This window comes from Ictalurus punctatus, chromosome 5 (genome assembly GCF_001660625.3).
Source record: "Ictalurus punctatus breed USDA103 chromosome 5, Coco_2.0, whole genome shotgun sequence".
Classification (NCBI taxonomy): Eukaryota; Metazoa; Chordata; class Actinopteri; order Siluriformes; family Ictaluridae; genus Ictalurus; species Ictalurus punctatus.
This window is the reverse complement of record NC_030420.2, coordinates 33,386,370-33,410,474: the sequence shown is the minus strand read 5'-3', so window position 1 is coordinate 33,410,474 and position 24,105 is coordinate 33,386,370. Positions and strand designations below refer to the sequence as shown.

Genomic DNA, 24,105 nt, shown 5'->3' with positions numbered 1-24,105 from the left:
GGAGAGGGGTGTGGTGGGGGAGAAGGGTGTGGGGAGAGGGAGAAAGGTCTGGTGAGTGTGGAAGAGGGGTGTGAGGTAGGGTGAGTGGGGAGGGAGAGCAGTGTGCGGAGGGGTGTGAGGTAGGGTGAGTGGGAGAGAGAGGGATGGTGAGTGTGGGAGAGGGGTGTGAGGTAGGGTGAGTGGGAGAGGGGTGTGAGGTAGGGTGAGTGTGGGAGAGGGGTGTGAGGTAGGGTGAGTGTGGGAGAGGGGTGTGAGGTAGGGTGAGTGTGGGAGAGGGGTGTGGGGAGGGAGAGCAGTGTGGGGAGGAGTGTGAGGTAGGGTGAGTGTGGGAGAGAGGTGTGGGGAGAGGGGTGTGAGGTAGGGTGAGTGGGGTGTGGGGAGGGAGAGCAGTGTGCAGAAGGGTGAGAGGTAGGGTGAGAGGGATGGTGAGTGTGGGAGAGGGGTGTGAGGTAGGGTGAGTGTGGGAGAGGGGTGAGAGGGATGGTGAGTGTGGGAGAGGGGTGTGAGGTAGGGTGAGTGTGGGAGAGGGGTGTGAGGTAGGGTGAGTGTGGGAGAGGGGTGTGAGGTAGGGTGAGTGTGGGAGAGGGGTGTGAGGTAGGGTGAGTGTGGGAGAGGGGTGTGAGGTAGGGTGAGTGTGGGAGAGGGGTGTGGGGAGGGAGAGCAGTGTGGGGAGGAGTGTGAGGTAGGGTGAGTGTGGGAGAGAGGTGTGGGGAGAGGGGTGTGAGGTAGGGTGAGTGGGGTGTGGGGAGGGAGAGCAGTGTGCAGAAGGGTGAGAGGTAGGGTGAGAGGGATGGTGAGTGTGGGAGAGGGGTGTGAGGTAGGGTGAGTGTGGGAGAGGGGTGAGAGGGATGGTGAGTGTGGGAGAGGGGTGTGAGGTAGGGTGAGTGTGGGAGAGGGGTGTGAGGTAGGGTGAGTGTGGGAGAGGGGTGTGAGGTAGGGTGAGTGTGGGAGAGGGGTGTGAGGTAGGGTGAGTGTGGGAGAGGGGTGTGAGGTAGGGTGAGTGTGGGAGAGGGGTGTGAGGTAGGGTGAGTGTGGGAGAGGGGTGTGGGGTAGGGTGAGTGTGGGAGAGGGGTGTGGGGTAGGGTGAGTGTGGGAGAGGGGTGTGGGGTAGGGTGAGTGTGGGAGAGGGGTGTGGGGTAGGGTGAGTGTGGGAGAGGGGTGTGAGGTAGGGTGAGTGTGGGAGAGGGGTGTGAGGTAGGGTGAGTGGGAGAGGGGTGTGAGGTAGGGTGAGTGGGAGAGGGGTGTGGGGTAGGGTGAGTGTGGGAGAGGGGTGTGGGGTAGGGTGAGTGTTGGGGGGAGAGAGGTGTGGAGAGGGAGAGCAGTGTGGGAGAGGGGTGTGGGGAGAGAGTGGTTTGGACAAGGAGAGGTGAGGGGCGAGAGGGAGAGGGGTGTGGGCAGAGTTAGAGATCCACAGACCAGCACCTGCACAAGCCCCAACACCTGAGCCGAGAGACATCCATCAGATGTCCAGCCTGATCTGCTCACACTTCACGTCCTCGTCCAAAACCTGCTCCTGAAACTAAATCCCCACAGACAACAAAACCTTCTTCACATCATGTTTACATTCAAGCACTGACATCATCTGCCTTTGGACTCGAGAGCAAAACCTCAGACATCCTCCTCCTCCTGCAGGAGACATGGAGCAGCACTTCCACACTATACTTCCATAGATACTTTCAATACTTAGACACCATCTTCAGCCTAAAATCCCAAAAAGCATGCGGTATTGACGGCATCCTGATATTCCCGCCGAATCCCTTCCTACATCCGATTTCAGCGGCGTTCCGAAATAATCGCCTTTAATAGAGACCGCCCCCTTTTTCAGTGACCAGCTAGCACGTTGCCAAACCTAAAATAATAGTGTAAAAAAATACTTAAATATATTCAACTGAGAGAACGCGCCCTTCCACGAGAACAACAAAAATACTTTGAGTGAAAATGATCTGCGATGCTTCGAGGAAGCTGTAGTTTGCTTTCTTCCTGCCAGCTTTTAGCCTGAACGGTGTGGCTCCGCTAGTCTAAACTCCGCTACAGACATTTTATTAATCAATCAAGCTCCAAATGAAGCTTTCAGTGTAGCTCATGGTTGCTCACTGTTCAAAGGGAAACCCAGACATTGTTCCAGGACCGATGATGTCATACTTACTTTATATTATCCTTATATTACGTGTGCACATTTGGTCATTTTATTACAGTGCATGGACATTTCCTAGACATCTTAGCGAGCTAGTTGTTGTTGTTGTTGTTGTTGTTGTAGATGACGTCTCCTTCTTGCTCACCCTGTTTGGAAAAACGGGTCCCGAAAAGCGTTGGGTTGTTAATCAGCTCTTTAAACGTCGACGCAGTATGACATGACCCGTGTGTGTGTGTGTGTGTGTGTGTGAGGAAATGTCTTTTTTCCGATTACAGCAGACGCATTTCCTGTTTTCAAGTAATGCGAGCAGTGTACGTTTTTCTTTTCTTTCTTTTTTTTTAACTGTTTATTTTGTTAGTGTATAGAAATCAGATTCAGGTCACAGCTGCATTTTGGGGTTTGGGAAGAAAAAAGAAAAAAAAAAAAAAAACCCCAGCAGAATTCATACACTCTCTCTCTCTCTCATACACACACTCAGAAAAAAAAGGTGTTTCATGCCGTTCTCCTTCACACACACACACACACACACACACACACACACACACACACACATTAAATTGACAGTGCTATGAAATACAGTCCTCTACTCCACCATAACAGAGTGTTATTAATACTTCAGTATGATTAATAATTTGACTCGTGAGATATTGATCAGAAGCTAGTCTATTAGCAAGGCTCAGCTAAACCACAAGACCTACAGGTTTCCTAGAACATCGAACGTTTTCTACACATTTCTGTACAGTTTCTTTTCCCAGTTGCGTCAAATTGTGTGCGTTTTTTTTTCTTCTTTCCTAAGCGATAAGACACGTGCTGCTCATTAGTCCTACGATGCGTGTGCGAGCGTTTTATTCCTCTTACACCGCAGCGATTTGCCAAAAACAACCATTTTGTCGATTAAAAGAAGGATACGTCGTTTTTTTTTGTTTTTTTTTTTTTAAATGAAAATCAGTTTATAGTTACGTTTAACGTTGTGGAACGTCCACAAAAAAAAAAACGTTCCCTCACGTCGTTCCCTCACGCAGTTCGTCACGTTATGGGGGAAACTAATCGGGCAGGAAGAACGAGCAAACTCTGCCCTGAAGATGTCGGAAAAACGTACACTTTCGGCGTTAACCCCGACCGTTACAAAGCGCTGACACTGGAGACTCCTTCCGTACGTGTTACATAAACATCTCCTTACAGAAAACTTCCCCAACGCCGTACGATTCCCTGTGAATGAGCCGTCGCTATAGAAACGATGACGTATTAGAACGAGCGCGTTATTAGAGCCGCTGTTCTAGAAAACTAATCGACGCCTTCTGACCAATCGGAATCGAGAAGTTCGGAGGCGCCGCGGAACAGAGCGACCGCGTGACGGACGCGTACGCGATATCGGGACTGTGGATGATTTAAATCTCGCCCCGTGTCCGTAGGCCGCCGCGTTTCGGGGCAGTGTTCGTGCTTGCGTTCAGTAGGCAGTATGAGCTGATTCGGTTCAGCAGTACGGAATGAATGTTTTGCGCCACTAGGATTTGGAAATGAATTGTATTTTCAACTTTACATTTGATGTTAAAATGATTTCGATTTGTTTACAAGGGGTCCTTATTAGCCTGTTTAGTAGTAGCGCTACTAGCAGTAACAATAGTTAGCTGGGTAGCTAGGCACTTCCTGTTCGCGTAGTTCGGGGTTTCAGTTGCGAGGTTCGTAGCTAGCAAAGTAGTCCCATATCACTCTCAGTGTGTACATCTGGTCGTTACAAAAATCCGCGTCGTAACAAAAGCCTTGAAATTTAATTTTAATCGAAGGCAATAAGCAAAGCAAGTCTGATTTACAAAGTGAAAATCCATCTAGTAACAAAGGCTAGAAACTGAATTTCTATATAATAATAATAATAATAATAATAATAATAATAAGTCATTTTAAATTCTGATGACACAAGCATTCAAGCAAACAATAGGCTCCGTTTCAGCCAATCAGCCGCTTCTGAATTTGTTGGATTCATCGTTTTGCCCATTTTCTTTCTCGTTTTTTTTTCTCCTTCTTCAAAATGGAACGTGATTAAATTGGAATCCAGACCTAAACTCTTAAACTAGGCATAAGAATAAAGATCCAAATTTTAGTGGCACAAATCTTACTCCACATACGCCGAGCAAGAGTCCAATGATAGTTTGTCATTAAATAAATAAATAAATACATAAGTACATTTTGTGATGGTGTACTACTCGCTCCAACTCGTACACAGAGTCATACAGTGATAACGGTCTTTTTTTTCGACACGACCTTCAAGCTGAGTAGTTAGTACGGAGTACTGAATAGTGACTACTGAGTAGTGACTAGTGAGAACTGAGTAGTGTCTACTGAGTATTGAGTAGTGACTACTGAGTAGTGAATATTGAGTACTGAGTATTGAGTAGTGACTACTGAGTAGTGAGTACTGAGTATTGAATATTGAGTAGTGAGAACTGAGTATTGAGTAGTGAATATTGAGTACTGAGTAGTGAGTACTGAGTATTGAATATTGAGTAGTGAGAACTGAGTATTGAGTAGTGAATATTGAGTACTGAGTAGTGAGTACTCAGTACCGAGTAGTGACTATTGAGTATTGAGTAGTGACTACTGAGTACTGAGTATTGATTAGTGACTACTAAGTGTTGAGTAGTGTCTACTGAGTAGTGAATATTGAGTACTGAGTAGTGACTACTGAGTATTGAGTAGTGACTACTGAGTATTGAGTAGTGACTACTGAGTAGTGAATATTGAGTACTGAGTAGTGACTATTGAGTACTGAGTATTGAGTAGTGACTACTGAGTAGTGAATATTGAGTAGTGAGAACTGAGTAGTGCCTACTGAGTATTGAGTAGTGACTACTGAGTAGTGAGTAGTGAACATTGAGTACTGAGTATTGAGTACTGAGTAGTGAGTACTCAGTACCGAGTAGTGACTAGTGAGTGTTGAGTAGTGACTACTGAGTAGTGAATATTGAGTACTGAGTACTGAGTATTGAGTAGTGAATATTGAGTACTGAGTAGTGACTACTGAGTATTGAGTAGTGACTACTGAGTAGTGAATATTGAGTACTGAGTACTGAGTAGTGAATATTGAGTACTGAGTAGTGAGTACTGAGTAGTGAGTACTCAGTACCGAGTAGTGACCAGTGAGTGTTGAGTAGTGACTACTGAGTACTGAGTATTGATTAGTGACTACTAAGTATTGAGTAGTGACTACTGAGTAGTGAATATTGAGTACTGAGTAGTGAGTATTGAGTAGTGACTACTGAGCATTGAGTAGTGACTACTGAGTAGTGAATATTGAGTATTGAGTAGTGAGTACTGAGTAGTGACGACTGAGTATTGAGTAGTGACTACTGAGTAGTGAATATTGAGTATTGAGTAGTGAGTACTGAGTAGTGACGACTGAGTATTGAGTAGTGACTACTGAGTAGTGAATATTGAGTACTGAGTACTGAGTATTGAGTAGTGACTACTGAGTATTGAGTAGTGACTACTGAGTAGTGAATATTGAGTAGTGAGTACTGAGTACTGAGTAGTGACTAGTGAGTACTGAGTAGTGACTACTGAGTATTGAGCAGTGACTACTGAGTATTGAGCAGTGAATATTGAGTACTGACTACCGAGTATTTATCATCAGGTGAGATAATATTTCCTGTTCCCTCCATTATCCTTTTAAAAAAAAAACTGATAAGCCTCTAATTAAGGAATAATTTACTGTAGTGTTTTCATTGTTTAAATTTCAATATCATGGACCGTAATTAAATAGTTAAGCCGGTATTATGAGGTGACCATTTTTACACTGGCACATGCCTACTTTAATAATTTCACTGTTAGATAACTTTTTTTTTTTTTTTTTAAAAACGCACTTTGCAATTGGAAGAAAAGAAAAGCTGTGACCACGGACAAGAATCTCAGGACAGACGGCCACGGTGTAGAAACAGTGAAGGCAGGTGAAGACGCCAGAATCTGAACAGCAAACAATAAAATCAGCTTTAGCATTAGTCATAGTTTGGTCTCTGCTAAAACTGACAGGGAAAAGAAAGAAAGAAACAAACAAACAAAAACAAACAAACAAAACAGAATAAAAACCCAGCCAGCCCTATTAGTTCCATAACACACACTTATCATAACGTGAATGCACTCCTTACAGGTGCACTAATGAACCTCACAGTTATTTCCAGAAAAGCTAATTAACCCATGTTGCTCCATTTAGCATGCTCTAGCCATAAATCTTATTCTATTACCCTGACGTTAGCTACAATTTGGTGAAAATATGTAATATGTTATAAAAACAAATCTATACCGAGCTCGAGTTAACCCCCAGGTTTCTCGCTGGATAAAATACCCTTTGGTAAGTCATCTCCGCTTCCTCGTACAGTCGAGTCCAAATGTCTGAGTGCAATTAAGCTAAGTAGCGCATAAAATATTCCACAGTATTAGCAAGATTTACATCTTTGTAAGGGGATAAACCTATGAGAAGTTCATAGCTACTCAGCAAACCTCCCACAGCCAAACTAGCTGGCTAACAGTAGGGGAAATTAGTTTGAGAATATTCCCTTACAAAGCTAGCGAGGTAACTAGCAATTAAAAGCTAGATAATGTTAAAAAAAAAAAAAAAAAAAAAAAAAAGTCAGCTAGCTAAATAATATCTGATGGATACATATGAAGATATCCGCACACAAAGCTGTCTGATGTTAACTAACTAGCTAACCTGAGAGAAAATATACAAATCTATACATTAACTAAACATTACAGTTGTCTCATAGCAAAACTAGCTAGCTAACATTAGTGTAAATCCCCTTTGTTAGAGGATATGCCCATAAAAAGTCAGCTAGCTAAGATCAAACAAGGGAGAAAAAGCTACAAGGAGATCTAGATTAGCATCAGATTAGCAGTTCATCAGATAACATCCCATTTGTTAAAGGATAAACAGTACGAATATAATGATAGATAGATTGCTCACGTTAGAAAATGTCCAACAGCAAACTAGCTAGCTAACAAATGTTAAGGAAAGTGCCATAGCAAGCCCTTTAGCTAACATCTAAGTTAAGTTCCACATAAAAACTAGCTAGCTGGCTAATGCTATTTATCAAGCACGAGCTAATGTCCAACAGCATAACTAGCTAGCGAACTTTAGAGAAAATCCCATTTGTTAAAGGCTACGCTAATATAAAGATAGCTAGCCGGTTACCAAACATCAGTTAATCTCCAACAGCATAACTCGCTAGTGTATTCGAAAACTGTATTTGTCAGAAGATATCCGAATACAAAGATAGCGAGCTAGTTCGCAAACGCTACGAAACGTCTCACGGGAAATCCAGCCAGCTAACTTTAGAGAAAATCATATTTGTTAGAAGATATGCTAATATATAGCTAGCTAGCTAACGAACCGATATTAGGAACTAGCTAGCCAACGTTAAAGAAGCTGTCGATTGTTTGAGGATATCCTTATATGAAAAATATAGACTGTGATTAGCAAGTTAGCGAAAACTAGTCAGTCAGGTACTTAACGACTCTGACACAGTCCTGCCGTCTCAGCCTTTGTGGAAATAACGTGCGAGCAGAATGTCTGCGTAGAGACGTTTGCACTCAGACTTTTGCACCCTGCTGTCCAGGAACTACAAACCATCCCAGTGTTAGAATCTTCGTAACGCCTCCGATCGTAGTCACTTCGCCGGACTTCGCAAACCTCCTTCACGCTCTCCATGTGCTCACACCGTAACCCTGCGCTCACACTAGCAAGCCCCGAAGCGCCACGCGGCTGTTAATTTTACACACGTGCGCGACGCAGAGCCGCGAGTCGCAGTCTAGTTACGATTTACTCAACTGTACGCAGACGAGGTACGACTCAAACGTGTATAAACGCGCGTAGAGACATTACGAAGAAAAATAACACTTGCAGCAAAGCCAGATCGGCGGTGCGTTAACCGGGCAGTCTTCGTAGCTAGTCGAGTTAGCTTGGTCTGCTAATCTAATCGAAAAACGTCGTAGCGTCGTCGTAAATCGGAGAAACAATCTTCACACCGATTAGCGCGTCGTTTAATTTGTCTAAATAGTAATAGCTGTATATAATAGCTCGGTATAGCTATTACAGGCTTGTCGCTTGCTAGTGTGAACTAAGGTTAGCATATGTTCCGTGTTGTGCTTCCTCATTACAGAAACCTAACACACTCTGCGTGATCGGTGTGTAAGTGGAGTTGTAAGTGTGTGCGCATGCAGCAGGTCCGATGCTAAACCCCGTTCCAGATGGAGCGCTCCGCAGGGATCGGCACATGACTGCTTCCGGAGATCTCCCCGGAGCCCGATGCTTAAAGATCAGAGACGGATCGGTGCATTCGGAAATGTGATGGAGAGATGAGAACAGAGGGAACAGAGTGACACTTTAATAAGGAACCCTAAAAGGATGATGATGATGATGAAAGAACTCAGGGCGGTTGTCGGCGTGAGACTGGTCGGTCCGGAATCGGACGGGCTCCGCACCCAGTTTGCGTGTTTTTTTTTTTTTTGTTTCTCAGGAAGCAAATAAAAGTTCGGTGCGTGAGCTGTCGGGAATGCGAAAGAGCGTTGTACGGTGGGAGTGGGGAAGGGGTGTCGGTGGGGGAAGGGGGTAAAGGGGCGGAGTCGTGCATCAGGGTGGGTCAGTAGTAGTCGTCGTAGTTCTTGGGGTTCAGGCAGTACAGGATGGCTCCCCCGAACGAGAAGATGGTGGCGCCCCAGGCCAAGCCGTAACCCCAGTTGAACTCGTGGTATATTCGCAAGCTGATCGTCTCGATGAACTTGATGGGGAACAGGACCAAGCTACAGGCCTGCAGGACAACTGCGGGGGAGGGGGGAAAACAAAACAAATGGATATCATGAAAGTTTGTTCTGACATTTCAGTATCCTAATCGTGAAAGTATGTACCACCCGACGTGGTAGCTAACACCATCTTCTAGCTTTCATCAGAAGGCAAACGTCAGTCACGTAACGCTGTGCGTCATAGCTCGCGAAGCTAGAAGTATCTGGCCCTCAAGCGAAAGGCAAAGGAACGCCACAACTCTATGTTCTACGTACGGCGAGAGATATATGATTTGATTTGAGATTACGAGATCGGCTCGCACACGGTCCGACGTCTCTTCGTTCCCCTTTCACCAATCCCCGCCCCCCCCCGCCCACCCTCCCGCTCACAGCCTGCGTTCCTACTCTTCCTGTCTGACGCACGGAAACCGAGGAACACTTATGACCGCGCTTTCATCTTATCCTGTCATGTAAATGTGTACCGAGACATGATGAAGAAAAACAGAAGCTTTGAGGAAGGAAGGAAGGAAGGAAGGAAGCAGAGATTCGTACGGACAAGGGGAGGAGTCACGGTCCTGCACTGGTGGCGTTAGAGTTTTTAGAAAAAAGAAAGAAAAAAGTGAGCAAACACAAACGAAGAATTCGACATACGAGTCTTTCGAGCAAAAACCCATAGCTTGAAGAGCAGAACCGAGTGGTGAAAGACGAGTAAAAAGTAGGTCGAGAATATAGAATTTTTTATTATTTTTTTTTTTTGAAAAACAACAGAGGGGATTTTTCGCTCCTCAGAGGGCGACGAGCTCCTCGACGGAGCAGAGCGACTTCAAAGAACATCAGAAATCCACTTTTAAGTGTACGTGATTAATTCGAAACGAGGAAAGGCTAATTAAGCGAAACGGCTGTGTGCCGGGATACGACGCTGTGACAGACTTCCCCTTTCCGCTTTCGCTCGCCCCGAGGACGCGTCCCGCTAAGCCGTTCGGCTCCGTTAATACGAGCGCCCTCGTTTAGCGCGTACGCGGAGAGTCGGGCGACGACGGCGGCGGCGACGGCTCCGGACGGCGAGCGGAAGCGGGTGTATTCGCATAACGTTACAGAAAAGCTTCAGCGGAAGAACACGTTTACATCGTTCCTGCTTCTTCTCCAGATGTAACCGATCGCTCAGCACAGGGTCCGACGTTTCTGCTCCGGAATTTTCCCACGTCGCTTAGCAAATCCACGATGAGATGCCGTACGCCGGATTTACCGATCGTGATGGTTAGAAACGGGATAATTCACCTTAGAGCTGGGTTAGTCGAGCCGGATCGAGTTATCCGAGATTACCACGTGAACTGGAGGGGGCAGATTTAACGTTCGTTCTTTCATTCATTCGTTTAGCTAGTTATTCGTTTGTTCGGAACGAAACAGGCTAATCGGCATCGGTGTTAACGAGGTGAACGTGTCGGGTCAGCGTGTCACTGACGATAGGTCATTAAACTTGTTCGAAAAGGCACGATCGCGGTTCACCGCGGTACTAGATCGGAACCTGGAAATCGTAATACGTACTTTATTTAAGCGGGCGGAGTTCGATGTCCGTTTTGAATAGACTCTTTTAAAAAAAAAAAAAAAAAACACGTTTAAAATATTATCTTCATGCAATTATGTTGGGAACGGTAACGGGATTAATGCTCATATCCTCATACTAATACTTTAATTAAAAATCTCTCTCCGTAGACATGACCCCATAACGAGACTTAGCGAGACGAGACGAGAGCACGAGTCTCTTTAATCCGAGGATTTGCAGTAACGAGTACATTAACGACCTCGATTTACTAATTAGGAAATACACTTAGTAAAATATATATATATAAAAAATAATGTATATACTATGGAAGTGCACAATTTACGTGATATTCTTCTAAATACGCGATCTAATCTCGTTTACGGTGTTCAGCAGGTTCGAGCTTACAAGGCCTGTCGTCTTGGTAACAAGTCAAGACGACGTCCAGTACTATTCCAAATGGTTAACGGTCCGACGCAGCTAACTCCAGGCACGAAGAGCGCCCCCTGCGTGTGCTACGAGTGCGTCACAGTCACCTGCGGCGAACAGCATGACGGCGACGGGTCTGTAGAAACGCCTCCTGCTGCACGTGCACACGGAGACCAGGGCCACCATGAAGGAGATGAGGATGAGGAAGGCTCCTCCGTGCAACAGCGCCAACGTGGCGATCTGCCAATCTGCAACACAAAAAAAACAGACAGACACGGGTCACGTTTACCGGACGGGTTCTAGATCGTCCTGTCCGTTAACGCTGTAGCGGTTCCGCCGGTTTGCCGTCCTCCTGTCGGTGGCTTTTAATCTCACACGCTGAGGTTTTACACAGCTGCAAATACGCTAGCGGCGATGGCGAAGTGTAAACGGAACGAAAAAGAGACGCTTGTTACCTAAAGACGTTTATGCGAACTGAAATCTTTACATTCTGGACCTTGCACTCTCGTCATTCCTGGGTGTTCATGGAATGTTAAAATTGTCCTAAATCCCCTGCAATGCCTGTGTGTGTGTGTGTGTGTGTGTGTGTGTGTGTGTGGACAATCCCAATAACAAGTGATGAGCCAGACTGATCACCTGATGCGAAAGTGACACCTTTACACAATGTGTTCTTTGTCCGTAATCCTCCGTTCGCTATTACTGTTATTACACACTTAACACTCGTTCTGAATGACTCCGCCCACTCCTGCTCTCGTATAGCTGCTTATTAACCCACGGCTAAGGTGAAGTTTGACATCGGTTTCGGGTCGGGTCTCCGATTCGTGAGCTTTTGTCGCGTGGTTTCGGCTTGGCTACGTGTGGACGGGTTAACGTAAAAGTGCGTCCGTGCGCGAGGGTAAGCTCGGCGCGTTCAGCACTTCTGAGGACGTCCTGGTTCGGTGAGTAAACGTTTGCTTTCTGCTAGGATGCCACCTGAGAGTCACAGCAATTTTTTTTTTGGCACGTTCAGGGTGGTGTGTCTGTGGGGGGGGGCTGATGGGTGTTGTGGATCGGCGGCGACGCTGAAAACAAAACCGTGTGAAATGTTACCATGGTTACAGAACCGAATATCAGTTTTGGACATGTCTGATATTTGCTCGATCAATCATCCTGATATTATAAAAAAACATGTTGGGATTGTAACCATGACAACAGTTCTGAATATATCCCACAGCGCTGTTGAAGTTTGGATTCTGATTGGTCGGAACGTGTCGATTCCTTTTAGTGGTACTGCTTCTACTGTTGTCGTTTGTGGGCGTGGCCCACAATCTCAAATCAAATGCCGTACAGGTCCCTCCGAACGAGCCGTTGCTATAGAAACGATAACGTACTAGAACGTATTCGCGCCTGCAGCTGCGCTACCGTCAGAGCTGCCGTTATAGAAAATCACAGACCAATCGGAATGGAGGACTCGACAAGGCAGCGACGATTAACGGATGCGGACAGTATTAATAAATACGCTCCTCTCGTGACGAACCAAATAAACGCTCGTTAACTCTCGCGTGTAATCATTTGAATAATAAAGTTAAGCAGAAAGCACATCCCGGGCACCTGCCGTACCCGACGCGTCTGTGAATATTACAGTACCTACGTCGTGCTTTTCGAATACATTCATAGCAATCGCATGAATATTTTATAAAGCCATGCTGAAGAATTTATGAAAGGCCTCACGAAAGCATGAACGACGATCGGCTTTTTTGTTTTACGTGGGAGAGGACACAACAGCCAGCAGCGATCGTTATGACTTGACTGACATGTTGTTTTATTGCATTTTGATTTTTTTAAATTATTTTCTTTTTATCTATATCTTTTTTTTTTTTTTTTTTTTTTTATTACTAACATCGCATGACATGAAGGTGTATTGGAATGGGGATAAGAAGTAGATACTGTACAGTATGCACAGTACGTAAGTAAGCAGCAGGAAGGAAAAAGGTTTGGTTGTCCGTCCCAGACCGGGTACGTGCCGGTCTGGGAACGAATGCACGTGTTGAAAGAACCGGGGGGGGGGAGAGGACGGAGAATGTGTGTGGTGAGACAAAAAAAAAAAAAAAAAAAAAAAAGAGTCTTTTTTTTAAAAAAAGAAAGAAAAACGCTCAGGTTTCGGAGTGAGAAAGGAGCGGGGGTGTGGATGGATTACACGGGCACGGATAACAACAATGTTGTGTAATTAACCACACTTTCTCTCTCTCTCTCTCACACACTGTTTTTTTCCCTAATTGTAAAACAGTGAACCTTCTTGCACCACTGAGAGCTTATCACTGACTCTGTTCGGGTAAATGGGGCGTCACATAATGGATGCTCCACACCCTCCCTCCCTCCCTCTCTCTGTCCCCCCCCCCCTGTTTCTCTGTCTCTCCATCTGCCTTTTATTCAGAAGCACTCTAAAGACACTCAACTGGAGTGGGGCCTAGAAATAGCACCGAATCCTCCACGGAGCACTGACAAGGAGCGAGGGAAAGGGTGTGGGGGTGTAGGAGGGGGGGAGGGTGAAGAAAAGAAGATAGACGAGAAGAAAAGGAAAGGAGGAGATGTCAATGCATGGGAAATGGAGATGCCGGCCCTCGTCGATGGCGGCGCGTACGTAAGAGCGGACGTGAAATCTCCAACGGCGTGCCGCTGGAGAACGAGTCGACGAGGACGTGCTGGGATGAAAACAGAAGCAAAAACAAAACAAATCCGACCCACGCGACCACACGGACGTTCCCGTGAACGTACGTTCCGGCTTGAGATAACGAAAATATATTGCGCGAAAAAAAAATATATATATTAAAAGAATTCCGGATGTTTGAACGTTTCGGCGTTCGAGATTTAGAGACGGCACGAGACGAAGACGCGCCCCGGCCCCGGTTTTAAGAGCTCGTGGACCGAATGACGCGTTTTCAGCTTTTCGTCTGTAGCGTATCGGACGTAGACAAACAGTTTGCGACGACGACGACTTGAGAAAACGTGAAATCAAATCACAGCCCCGTTCGCGAGCTATCGATCTGGCTTCGCTGCATTAAATGATGAGTCAGCACATTTCCGGCTCGGCGCTGGTGACGGAGCACGGACTTTGATAAAGGAGACGTCGCTCGTCCTGACGCCCAGAACGCTTCCCTCTTCGACAAGCAGGCTATTACTCTGCTAATCTACCTCGCTAATTAAAGTCGCTACGGGTAATAAAGCGTTTAAGCTCATAGCCTCTGAATCTTTTTGGCGCTCGGTTATATAAGATATGAATATTCATGAACATCTGAAGTTGCACGACTGTCTATAAACAGATCAGATAAAAAAATTTTTTAAAAAGTACGACGGATTATTTTAAATCGAGTACTTCGTACGTAACGTGTACGCTACACATTCTAGTCGCTGCTCTGTTTAGCACGGAAACCGACGTTAGCATGCTAGTCAGTACCGTTAGGTTAGATAGGATAGCCGAACCTTGTTTAAATTAACCCGGTGTGTGTTTTTTTTTTTGCTTTTTTTAATCTGTGTGTGGTCGTTTTAAAACGTTCGCTCGGTAAAATCAGCTAGCTGTACCGAGTCTTAGCATTTTCTAATTCACAGTCAGACACGTCCGATGCACGTACGCTTCCTGAGAAATGAGGTGCGAAACAGTCTGTTAACGATCCTGTCAGTTACTGAGGTAGAGGATGGATGTACAGTATAAACAGGGTTTTGCGTAAAGCTCTGAGCTAAGCTCAGCAATGCTAATAGGCCAAGGAAATAAACAGCCTCACGAATGGGATGCTAAATAACCCTGCCGCAAGGCAGAAATCGCACCGACGTCCCGATCGCAGCAACGTTCCATGAAAGATGACTAGAAAACATTTTAAACCACAACCGGTATGCGCTAATAGCGAAGCAGCCAACAACAGCGGATGTTGAAATAATGCCCGGACCTGGGAGTTTAGCCGCACATTAGCATGAGGTCGTTCCTGTAACAGTGTCGTGTTCGACGTGGAGGAAAAACACTCCACCGAGGGACGGTTGCTGTTGCAGATATTTGCGGTTTGGCTAGTTAGCGTGTGTGGAACGAACTGGTGTATGGCGGGTTCTGAGTCCGGTTAAGGTTAAGAGTTTGCCCGTTCACAGCGACTCGTGGTACGGTGGACGGATTTTAAACACGAGCTCTTATTTAACCACGAAAAACGAATAATGATCGATGTGCTGAAGTCAGTTTGTAAACCAAGCTCTGTATTTGTGTGACTGACTCTCAAAGTCGGCGCGTCAATCAAAATCGACGTCTCGTGGCTTCTGGTATGAATTTGCATCGAAAAACGACGACAAACTTCGACATACAGAAGATATACGCGCTCAGAATTTACAGTCTCTCTCTCCAGCGCCGATACGGATCAACGATTTCGATGACATCATTCTGCACTTCTGTCCAATCACATGCGCTCTAGAATCTGAAGTGTCCCGCCCCCAAGCTAGCTAGATGCGCTAATTTCAGTTTAACTAGCCAGGTCAAGATTTACAGTCTCTCTCTCGAACGCCGATACGGATCAACGATTTTCATGACATCATTCTGCACTTCTGTCCAATCACATGTGCTCTAGAATCTGAAGTGTCCCGCCCCCAATGTTATAAAAATCCACGCTTCTAACCGTCATGTACGGTTTACCCTGAGGGCAGTGAGGTGAGATAAACGCTACTGGCTCCCCCCGCCTTTTAAAAAAATATATTTTATAAAGGGGGCGGAGCCACTCGATATGTCCCGCCCTGACTTCCTGTTTCAGTGGAAATTCGAACCCATCGAAGAACCCTGCGCGTGCGTTCCAAGGCGGAACATTTTAAGAAAGAAGACATTCTTCGTGGTTATTCGTGTGGGTCTGATGGACAGAGCTGTAGCGCTTCAGGAGCAAAAAGACAAACGCTGGATGGGACATAAAAATGTTTTCACGCTATTATGTTTATTATCGAATTCTTTAATAAGACTCATCACACCGAAACCTCAATAACGCAAAAGCGAGTCGGCCGATAAGCGATCTCAACTTGGACCTACCTAAAGTGTTCTTAAATAACCAAAATATACAGATACGAACCTGTGGATTATGTTCGGTGGGCCAGTGAAACGTATTTTACGGTTAAAATAACTTTCCGGCCGCAGAGCGTTTAAGAAACCTCTGATTTATAGAACAATGTAATTCAGTGTTTGTTTGGATGATTTTTATGATTTTTTTTTTTTCCGTCGCCGTATTTCCATAATAGGTGTGAACGTGTCCTAAGAATTTATTTTTCTCTCCCCGCCTCATGTTAACCGCTACATTCCAGTCCTATTTTTATCCTTCAGCAAGGTCCTGTGGCCTGAAGAAATGAACATTCCAACATTCTTCCATATTTCCCCTGAGGCCTGTGCGAAACTGCTGTATATGGCATCATCATCGAAGACGGATCTTGTTTTTTTTTTTTTTTTTTTTTTAAATCACCCTGCGTCGACGGTAAAAAGCTCAACCCGAAGAACGACATCACTTCCTCCACCATAAAAGCAGTCGCTTGTAATACGTGACGTTCGTAAACGGCTCCGGGGTCCTCGCGATTAAACAAGCCCACGCTACCATATAAAGGTTCACCATTTTGAGTCATAACAGGAAGTCGTAACAGAGCCGTCCCGACCCGCCGTCTGTCAGACCAGGCTCTTCCGGGACTCTGAGTCTCTCAGATTGTCTTTCCTCGTCCGAAAACGCGACGTCTTTGAAGCACCTTGAGACGCGCGTTTGGAGGAACCCGAGCAGGACGAGATCTTTATCCCAAAAGAAACAACAACAAAAAAAAAACCTTCAGGATCACAGAATGGGAAATGCTGATAAGAATCGAAACCTTAATTAGTGAAATCTATATCTCATCCGCTTACTGCGACGCCCTGCGGTCCCTCAAACGGAGACGACTGAGAGCAGGAAAAAATAAAAATATACCAACGCGCGTGATGAAAAGGGGGACGAGAGTCGGCCAGGAAGACGCGAGTTGCGTTCCAATATTGTTCTCAACACGCCCTGGTCGACTTCCCTTCTCCGTTTCCCTCTTGGTGAAATCAGCGCCGTTTCGGGGTGCCAAAACTTTAGCCGCACGTTTGAAGTTTCATGGAAAAAAAAAAAATGAAATTGAAGAAATAAAAAAAAAATTAAAAATACAACCTTGACATATAATAAATATGTAATAAAATAGTTTTAAAAAATTACTAAAATTTTTATAACACCTATTACTTATTTATTACTGGGTAACAAGCTAGCTACTTAACACACTGACTAGACTTACCAGAACAAATCGACCTTTAAATCTTAAAAACGTTAAACACTACGTGGCCTAACAAAATGCCGTAACAAGGGCAATTTTCAACATCTTTGACGATAGCTGAAACGGCTAGCTAGCTTAGCACGCAGTTCCCGTGGCCACGTCATCATCTGTGAATAATCTGCGTATCAATTCTGATTGGCTCTAGGCCGTTTAAATGATTTCCTGCATCGTCATTTCCGTCATTAAATCTATTTAACAAACATAACCATAACCACCACGATTTTGCTCGTCATTAAGCTGGCTAGCTATTTTAGCTAGCACACAGGTTCTGTGGTCAAGAGTTCCCGCGTGCCTCGTCGTCATCCGGGGATAATTTGCGTATCGATCCTGATTGGTTCGGAGCTGCGGTGTTTATTTTCTGCATTGGCATCTTAACAACCCCCGTTCCCATAACAACCGGCTAACTAGCCTATCACGCAGGTTCCGCGGCTAAAGGTTTTCGGGAATCGCGTTGTCCTCCGTGGATAATTTGCGTATCGATCCTGATTGGTTTAAAAGCTGTTAAAGCCCCGCCCCCCCCAGATATATCGAAATCCGACCGAGAGGAGTTTAAACATCATGATTAAAATGTCACCATGTGGATATTTGGCACTCGTGTGTGCTGGTGAGGGAAAGCGGACAAGGGTGTGTTAAAAATAGTACTGAAACAGGGACGGGGACAGGTCCACACACACACACACACACACACACACACACACTCTTATGGAAAGAAGAAATTAGCTTCACACACACCCTTCACATTCTGCATCAGCACAAAAAGTACATTCTACACACTCTCACCAAATTCCTCTGTCTCCTGTGTGTGTGTGTGTGTGTGTGTGTGTGTGTGTGTGTGAGAGAGAGCATATTAATGCCTTAATTTAATAGTTAATCCTTAACGCAGACCCAGAACAAGCTGTGTAGTCAGCACGTCGATCGAGGCGTTCTGTAGAGGGCCACGTTAGCCGAGCGGTAATTGCGAAGCTAATGAGATTTGTTTAATGCACAGTGCATGACACGCGGGGAAAGTACGAGTATAAGTAGAGTGACAGATTATGGTGAGGTTCGGATCGATAAAGCTCTGGAGTGGATATGGCCCCGACTCGGACTCCTGCTCCGGATCCATCTCTGCCGCTTCTGGAGTTTAGACGGAGTCCGGTTAATCGTTTTCTTTGTCGGACGAGCGACACAAACCCCGGAGAAAAATAAATAAATAAAGAGTTGTTGTTTTTTTACACGACTGATGAACTCTAAACCTTCAAAACATCTCGACTATTCACTCTTCCCCTCCATTTCGGACCGCCAGTACGTCAACCTGCAACAACAGAGTATCTTGAGTTTCTTGAACTCGGTGGGAAATGGGCCACTTGTTGCCGTGGTAACTAATCTGCGTGCACACTAATGTCTCGGGGGAGTTAGCGTGGCCAAGTTAGCCTCCCTTCTCACTGAACCCTGACAAAAAGCCCATTTTCAGGGCAACAAAAGCAGAAAGAAATCCCAGCTGGGCCCGCTGCGACATTCCCACATTGTCCGAGCGCAACGACTGGTGAATTAAAAAGAGAAGAGCTGAAGAGAAAATGAACTAGCGATGAGTGATTAACGCCCGCCGTAAACATTTCCTTGGTCGGAATATTCCGTTTTTTAAACCCGTTAAACTGAATATGTGATGCGTTTAGAGGTCAACAATTTTCAGTAAAAAAAAAGAGAGAAAAAAAAAAAGGATTTGTTTTTTTTGATGAGGTGTTCGTTCAAAAAAAATGCAAGTTTTAGCTAGCCAGGTGCGCTAATTTCACTTTAACTAGCCAGATGCGCTAGTTTCAGTTTAACTAGCCAGGTGCGCTAATTTCAGTTTAACTAGCCAGGTGTGCTAATTTCAGTTTAACTAGCCAGGTGCGCTAATTTCAGTTTAGCTAGCCAGGTGTGCTAATTTCAGTTTAACTAGCCAGGTGTGCTAATTTCAGTTTAACCAGCGAGGTGTGCTAGTGTCAGTTTAGCTAGCCAGGTGTGCTAATTTCAGTTTAACTAGCCAGGTGTGCTAATTTCAGTTTAACCAGCGAGGTGTGCTAGTGTCAGTTTAACCAGCGAGGTGCGCTAGTGTCAGTTTAACTAGACAGGTGCGCTAGTGTCAGTTTAACTAGCCAGGTGCGCTAATTTCAGTTTAACCAGCGAGGTGCGCTAATTTCAGTTTAACTAGACAGGTGCGCTAATTTCAGTTTAACCAGCGAGGTGCGCTAATTTCAGTTTAACCAGCGAGGTGCGCTAATTTCAGTTTAACTAGCCAGATGCGCTAATTTCAGTTTAACTAGCCAGATGTGCTAGTTTCAGTTTAACCAGCCAGATGCGCTAATTTCAGTTTAACTAGCCAGGTGCGCTAGTTTCAGTTTAACTAGCCAGGTGCGCTAATTTCACTTTAACTAGCCAGGTGCGCTAATTTCACTTTAACTAGCCAGGTGCGCTAATTTCAGTTTAACCAGCCAGATGCGCTAATTTCAGTTTAACTAGCCAGATGCGCTAATTTCAGTTTAACTAGCCAGGTGCGCTAATTTCAGTTTAACTAGCCAGATGCGCTAATTTCACTTTAACTAGCCAGGTGCGCTAATTTCAGTTTAACCAGCCAGATGCGCTAATTTCACTTTAACTAGCCAGGTGCGCTAATTTCACTTTAACTAGCCAGGTGCGCTAATTTCAGTTTAACCAGCCAGATGCGCTAATTTCAGTTTAACTAGCCAGGTGCGCTAATTTCACTTTAACTAGCCAGGTGCGCTAATTTCACTTTAACTAGTCAGATGCGCTAATTTCACTTTAACTAGCCAGATGTGCTAGTTTCAGTTTACCAGCCAGGTGCGCTAATTTCAGTTTAACCAGCCAGGTGCGCTAATGTCATCTTAACCAGCCAGGTGCGCTAATTTCAGCTTAACTAGCCAGGTGCGCTAATTTCATTCCACAGACTGTTTAATATCGCTAAAATATACAAACAGTGAAATACAGAAATATATGCAGTACCTTATAAACAAGCAAAAATGTGCCGTTACAATGACCAAAATATCTCAGATGTTGAAGCTAGCAATCATCAGTCGCTAATATAATCTGTAATGCTAATTCTAAACATAGCCACTGCTAGTTTTAGGACAGTGCTGAAGATAGGAAGGCTGAATGTTGTTACCTTTAGTCACATAAGGATCTGAAACGCGAGCAGTCCTGTTTAAAAGCTTGTGCAGGATTTCATTTTTGGGACCAAACTTTCAGATCTGGGCCATATCACTCCTGAGATACGGCCTCATTAGGGTTAAGTCATGGGGGTGTCCTGGCAGCCAGATTTAGAGGAGTTCACGGCCATCATTTCACGCCGTGTTGTGGCCCATCGAGCACCGAATGGTCCGAGACGTCCCTTATAGCCCTTACTTAAATTCTGCCACAGTGATTTGTCCATTCAGGGCTTGTTTTGGGCTTGTAGTTATCTCAGAATGCACACAGATCAAAAGTTTCAGTCCTGAAGCATCCTTTGTTTGGGGTTTGTTTGTTTTTTTGGTGTTGTTCTCTCGCTTGCTAACTGCGGTGCTTTTCAGGGATGCACATTTTTTTCAACATGAGTATGAGGACATGTTTTTGGCACTGATACCAAAACGACTAACGTACTTGGCACGAGTCCATCAGGGACATGGTGGAACACGTTATTTAGCTCCGTTCATGTTCTCACTATGTCGAAGACGTCATGACATCCGAACAGCGTGTTTAATCAGTCGAAATCACGAATCGGCGAAATCGCAATCGCACGAGATTGTTTTGCGCGGTCTTTCGCAGCGATGTTTGCTGGTAAATGAGACCTTTTAGCTGTACTCGTGGGGGTTTTTTGGCCCAATGCAGGCGGTGATGAGCTCCCACGACACGTCTTGGTGAAAATCGGCGGTAATTTTGAAAACACTGCGAGCTCCTCCGAATATCGCGGCGTTTGCTTGATTCTGCGATCGCAAAATCCTAGGACGGACTGTTTAACAGAGGCCGTGAGGACTGGTGAGTAACGACGAGCGCGGTCATTACAACCTGCGCTGTGATACGTAAGGAAGGTGTAAAGGAAGTGTGCATCTCAGTACTCAGTGCTCGCAGAGATGAACTGCGATCAGTTTCGCAAGCACCTCACCCACAAAATACCTTCGTGCAAGCGTTCATTTTTCACTTTTTAAAAAATTTATCACGAGTATGAGTAAACGAGCACAACATTGGAAGGATCCCCGACACCGCTACGCGTTTTAACACATCGATAGTTTTTCTCCGAAACCCATTTTTGACCCGTAACAAAACCCGAGGATCCTTTTTCCGAACGTGACGAACACGTGAACGCAATGCTCCTTTAGACTTTCGTATGATCGTACCTGGCGTGTGACAACAAATTCTTATGCATCTTATGGGGCAGTGGTGTCTTGGCGGTTAATGCTCTGGGTTACTGATCGGAAGGTCGGGGGTTCAAGCCCCAGCACTGCCAAACTGCCACCGTTGGGCCCTTGAGCAAGACATTTAACCCTCTCTGCTCCAGGGGGCGCTGTATCATGGCCGACCCTGCGCTCTGACCCCAGCTTCCTGACATGCTGGGGTGTGCGAAGAAAAGATTTTCACTGTGCTGTGATGTACACGTGATCAATAAAGACTCGTTATCATTATCATCTCAGTGGATGCACTCAGCCATACATTTCCATATTCTCTTTTATTATTTATTCATTTATGCAACCTTAAGTTGACCCTGAAGTGACAACTCCATGCCTAAAGACGTATATATATATATATATATATATATATATATATATATATATATATATATATATATATATATATATATATATATCCTAATGATATTATATTATTACATAACGATATAACCTAATGACATTGTTTACATCCGAATCGTCTTAAAATTACCGGTCGATACGCCGACGGATGCCGAGCTGAACTTCTGTAACATGATACACTCTGGTCTATAAAACAATGAAGTCAGACAGACACACAGATACGTCTTATGCTGACCGTCCTCAGTCGACCGTACTGCAGAAAGTGAAAACACTCATGTCGTTTTTACCTTTTAAACGCTCTATATCGTCTAGACTACAAATATCATTGCAGACGTGCCGAAGAACCGTTGCTTCAGTCCACAAATATATGGAGATATGGAGATATAATTGATTAATGATTTCACTTTCAGCAGAAACATATCAAATAACTGATCTACCGAAGGATATACAGCGATGTCAGTGCTTTGGCGACGCTGTAACTTCATATTTACGTCAATAAACTCGCTCAGGACACCGGCGTGGGCAGAGATATCCGTGAAATCTGTCCCAGTATTACTGCCTTGACAATAAATGATTAAAAATAGCAGTGCAATAGTTCGGTGTTAGATTCAGTGTAGATCTAAAGCGAGACGCTAACGTTCATTTTAAGGTTAAACACGAATTTTGGTCAGATTTTCGGATAAATTGCGCCTTTTCTTACAATATAGTAAGAAAATCTGAAGATTCAAACGGGGAAAAAATGTTTAGTTTACTGTTTTTGTCATTTTTCGGACGCAGCGGTACCCGAAATGTAAGCTCCGCCCACTTCAAATTCACGTCACGCTATATATCCATGAAAAGTTTGTTTCCTGATGTATATCCCCTTTATAAAATCACAATCACGCCTTCATTTCTATCCCTAATTCGAAGGACATTACGGATGAATTGATGAAATGTCGATTCACGTTAGATTTTATACCGAAAACGACTTTTTTTTCTTGGAACGGCGCGTGTTATTTTCTTGATTCAAAATTTTAAATATATATTTTCCAACAAACTTTTCTGTAAAATGTCTTCACAGTGAGTGATTTTTTTTTTAAATTCATCCACTGACTACATTTTTGTTTTCAGTAAACATGCAAATCGGTGCATACTTGATTAAAAGAAGCCTCATTTGCATAAACAAATGTCAATTTAAAAAAAAGTTTTAGTCTAAATAAACATCAGTTGTGGAAGATTAATTACAACGGGGGGGGGGGTTAGAAATGATCCTGTTCACCTGCAGGGATAAAGAAATAAACAATAATAATCAATAACCGCGATATTGTGACACATTTTATCGTGATATCGATGTTCTATCGTCATAGAGATATTCAGGATGAAACTGCGTCTTTGTTTGTTTATTTGTTTATCGTGTGTGTGTGTGCGTGTGCGGATAGCGCTCGCTCACCCGTGTTCAGCGTGCCGCTACACTGCCACGCGCTCGCGCCGGCGGACTTCCAGCACGACTCCCACAGGGACAGGTAGTACTGCTGGTCGGCGGTGACCCACGCGGGGCTCAGCACGGCGCCCACGTCTAGGCATAGTGCCAGGAACACGCACACCAGGCCCACCAGCTTGAGGGGCGTGGGCGCCGACGAGGACGCCGCACCGCGCGCCTCCTCCGTGCCGCTCGCGGACGAGGCCATCAGCATGGGGGGGGCGGCGGCTGGGGGGCTCGCTCTCTTCGGCGCTCAGGCGCGCTCGCGGGCCGACGGAGCGGTGGTGATGCTGCGGCTGTGAGGCTCCGCGCGCAAGGACGAAAGGCGGAGAGAGCGCAAGGGTGGGAATCAGCCGGATGGTCGCGCGCTCTGAGGATGAGGATCCGCACTGCACATTACTGAACACTAAACACCGCGCACCTGCAGGGTCCTAAAGCCCGCCCACACATAGCACCCCATCTGTTCTCTCTCTCTCTCTCTCTCTCTCTCTCTCTCTCTCTGTCTCTCTCTCTCTCTCTCTCTCTCTCTCTCTCTCTGTGTGTGTGTGTGTGTGTGTGTGTGTGTGTGTGTGTGTGTGTGTGTTTCTGCCTCCACTCAATCAATTTCAAAGAACTTTATTGACATGATTTTTTCTCTCTTTATATCCCTCTACATGTCTCTTCTCTCCTCTACATTTCTCTTTACTCAGCCTCTCTCTTT

At 45.1% G+C, this 24,105-nt stretch overlaps 1 protein-coding gene across 1 annotated transcript; it reads right to left on the bottom strand.

Moving 5' to 3' along the window:
- Nucleotides 1–2,172: 2,172 nt before the first annotated feature.
- Nucleotides 2,173–23,846, bottom strand: tmem47 (transmembrane protein 47). The gene is made up of 3 exons (XM_017468859.3): nucleotides 23,376–23,846; nucleotides 10,979–11,119; nucleotides 2,173–8,942 (listed from the first exon to the last, which is right to left on the bottom strand). The coding sequence occupies exons 1-3, from the start codon at nucleotides 23,617–23,619 to the stop codon at nucleotides 8,764–8,766; spliced, it is 564 nt and encodes a 187-aa protein (XP_017324348.1). The 5' UTR covers nucleotides 23,620–23,846; the 3' UTR covers nucleotides 2,173–8,763.
- Nucleotides 23,847–24,105: the final 259 nt, after the last annotated feature.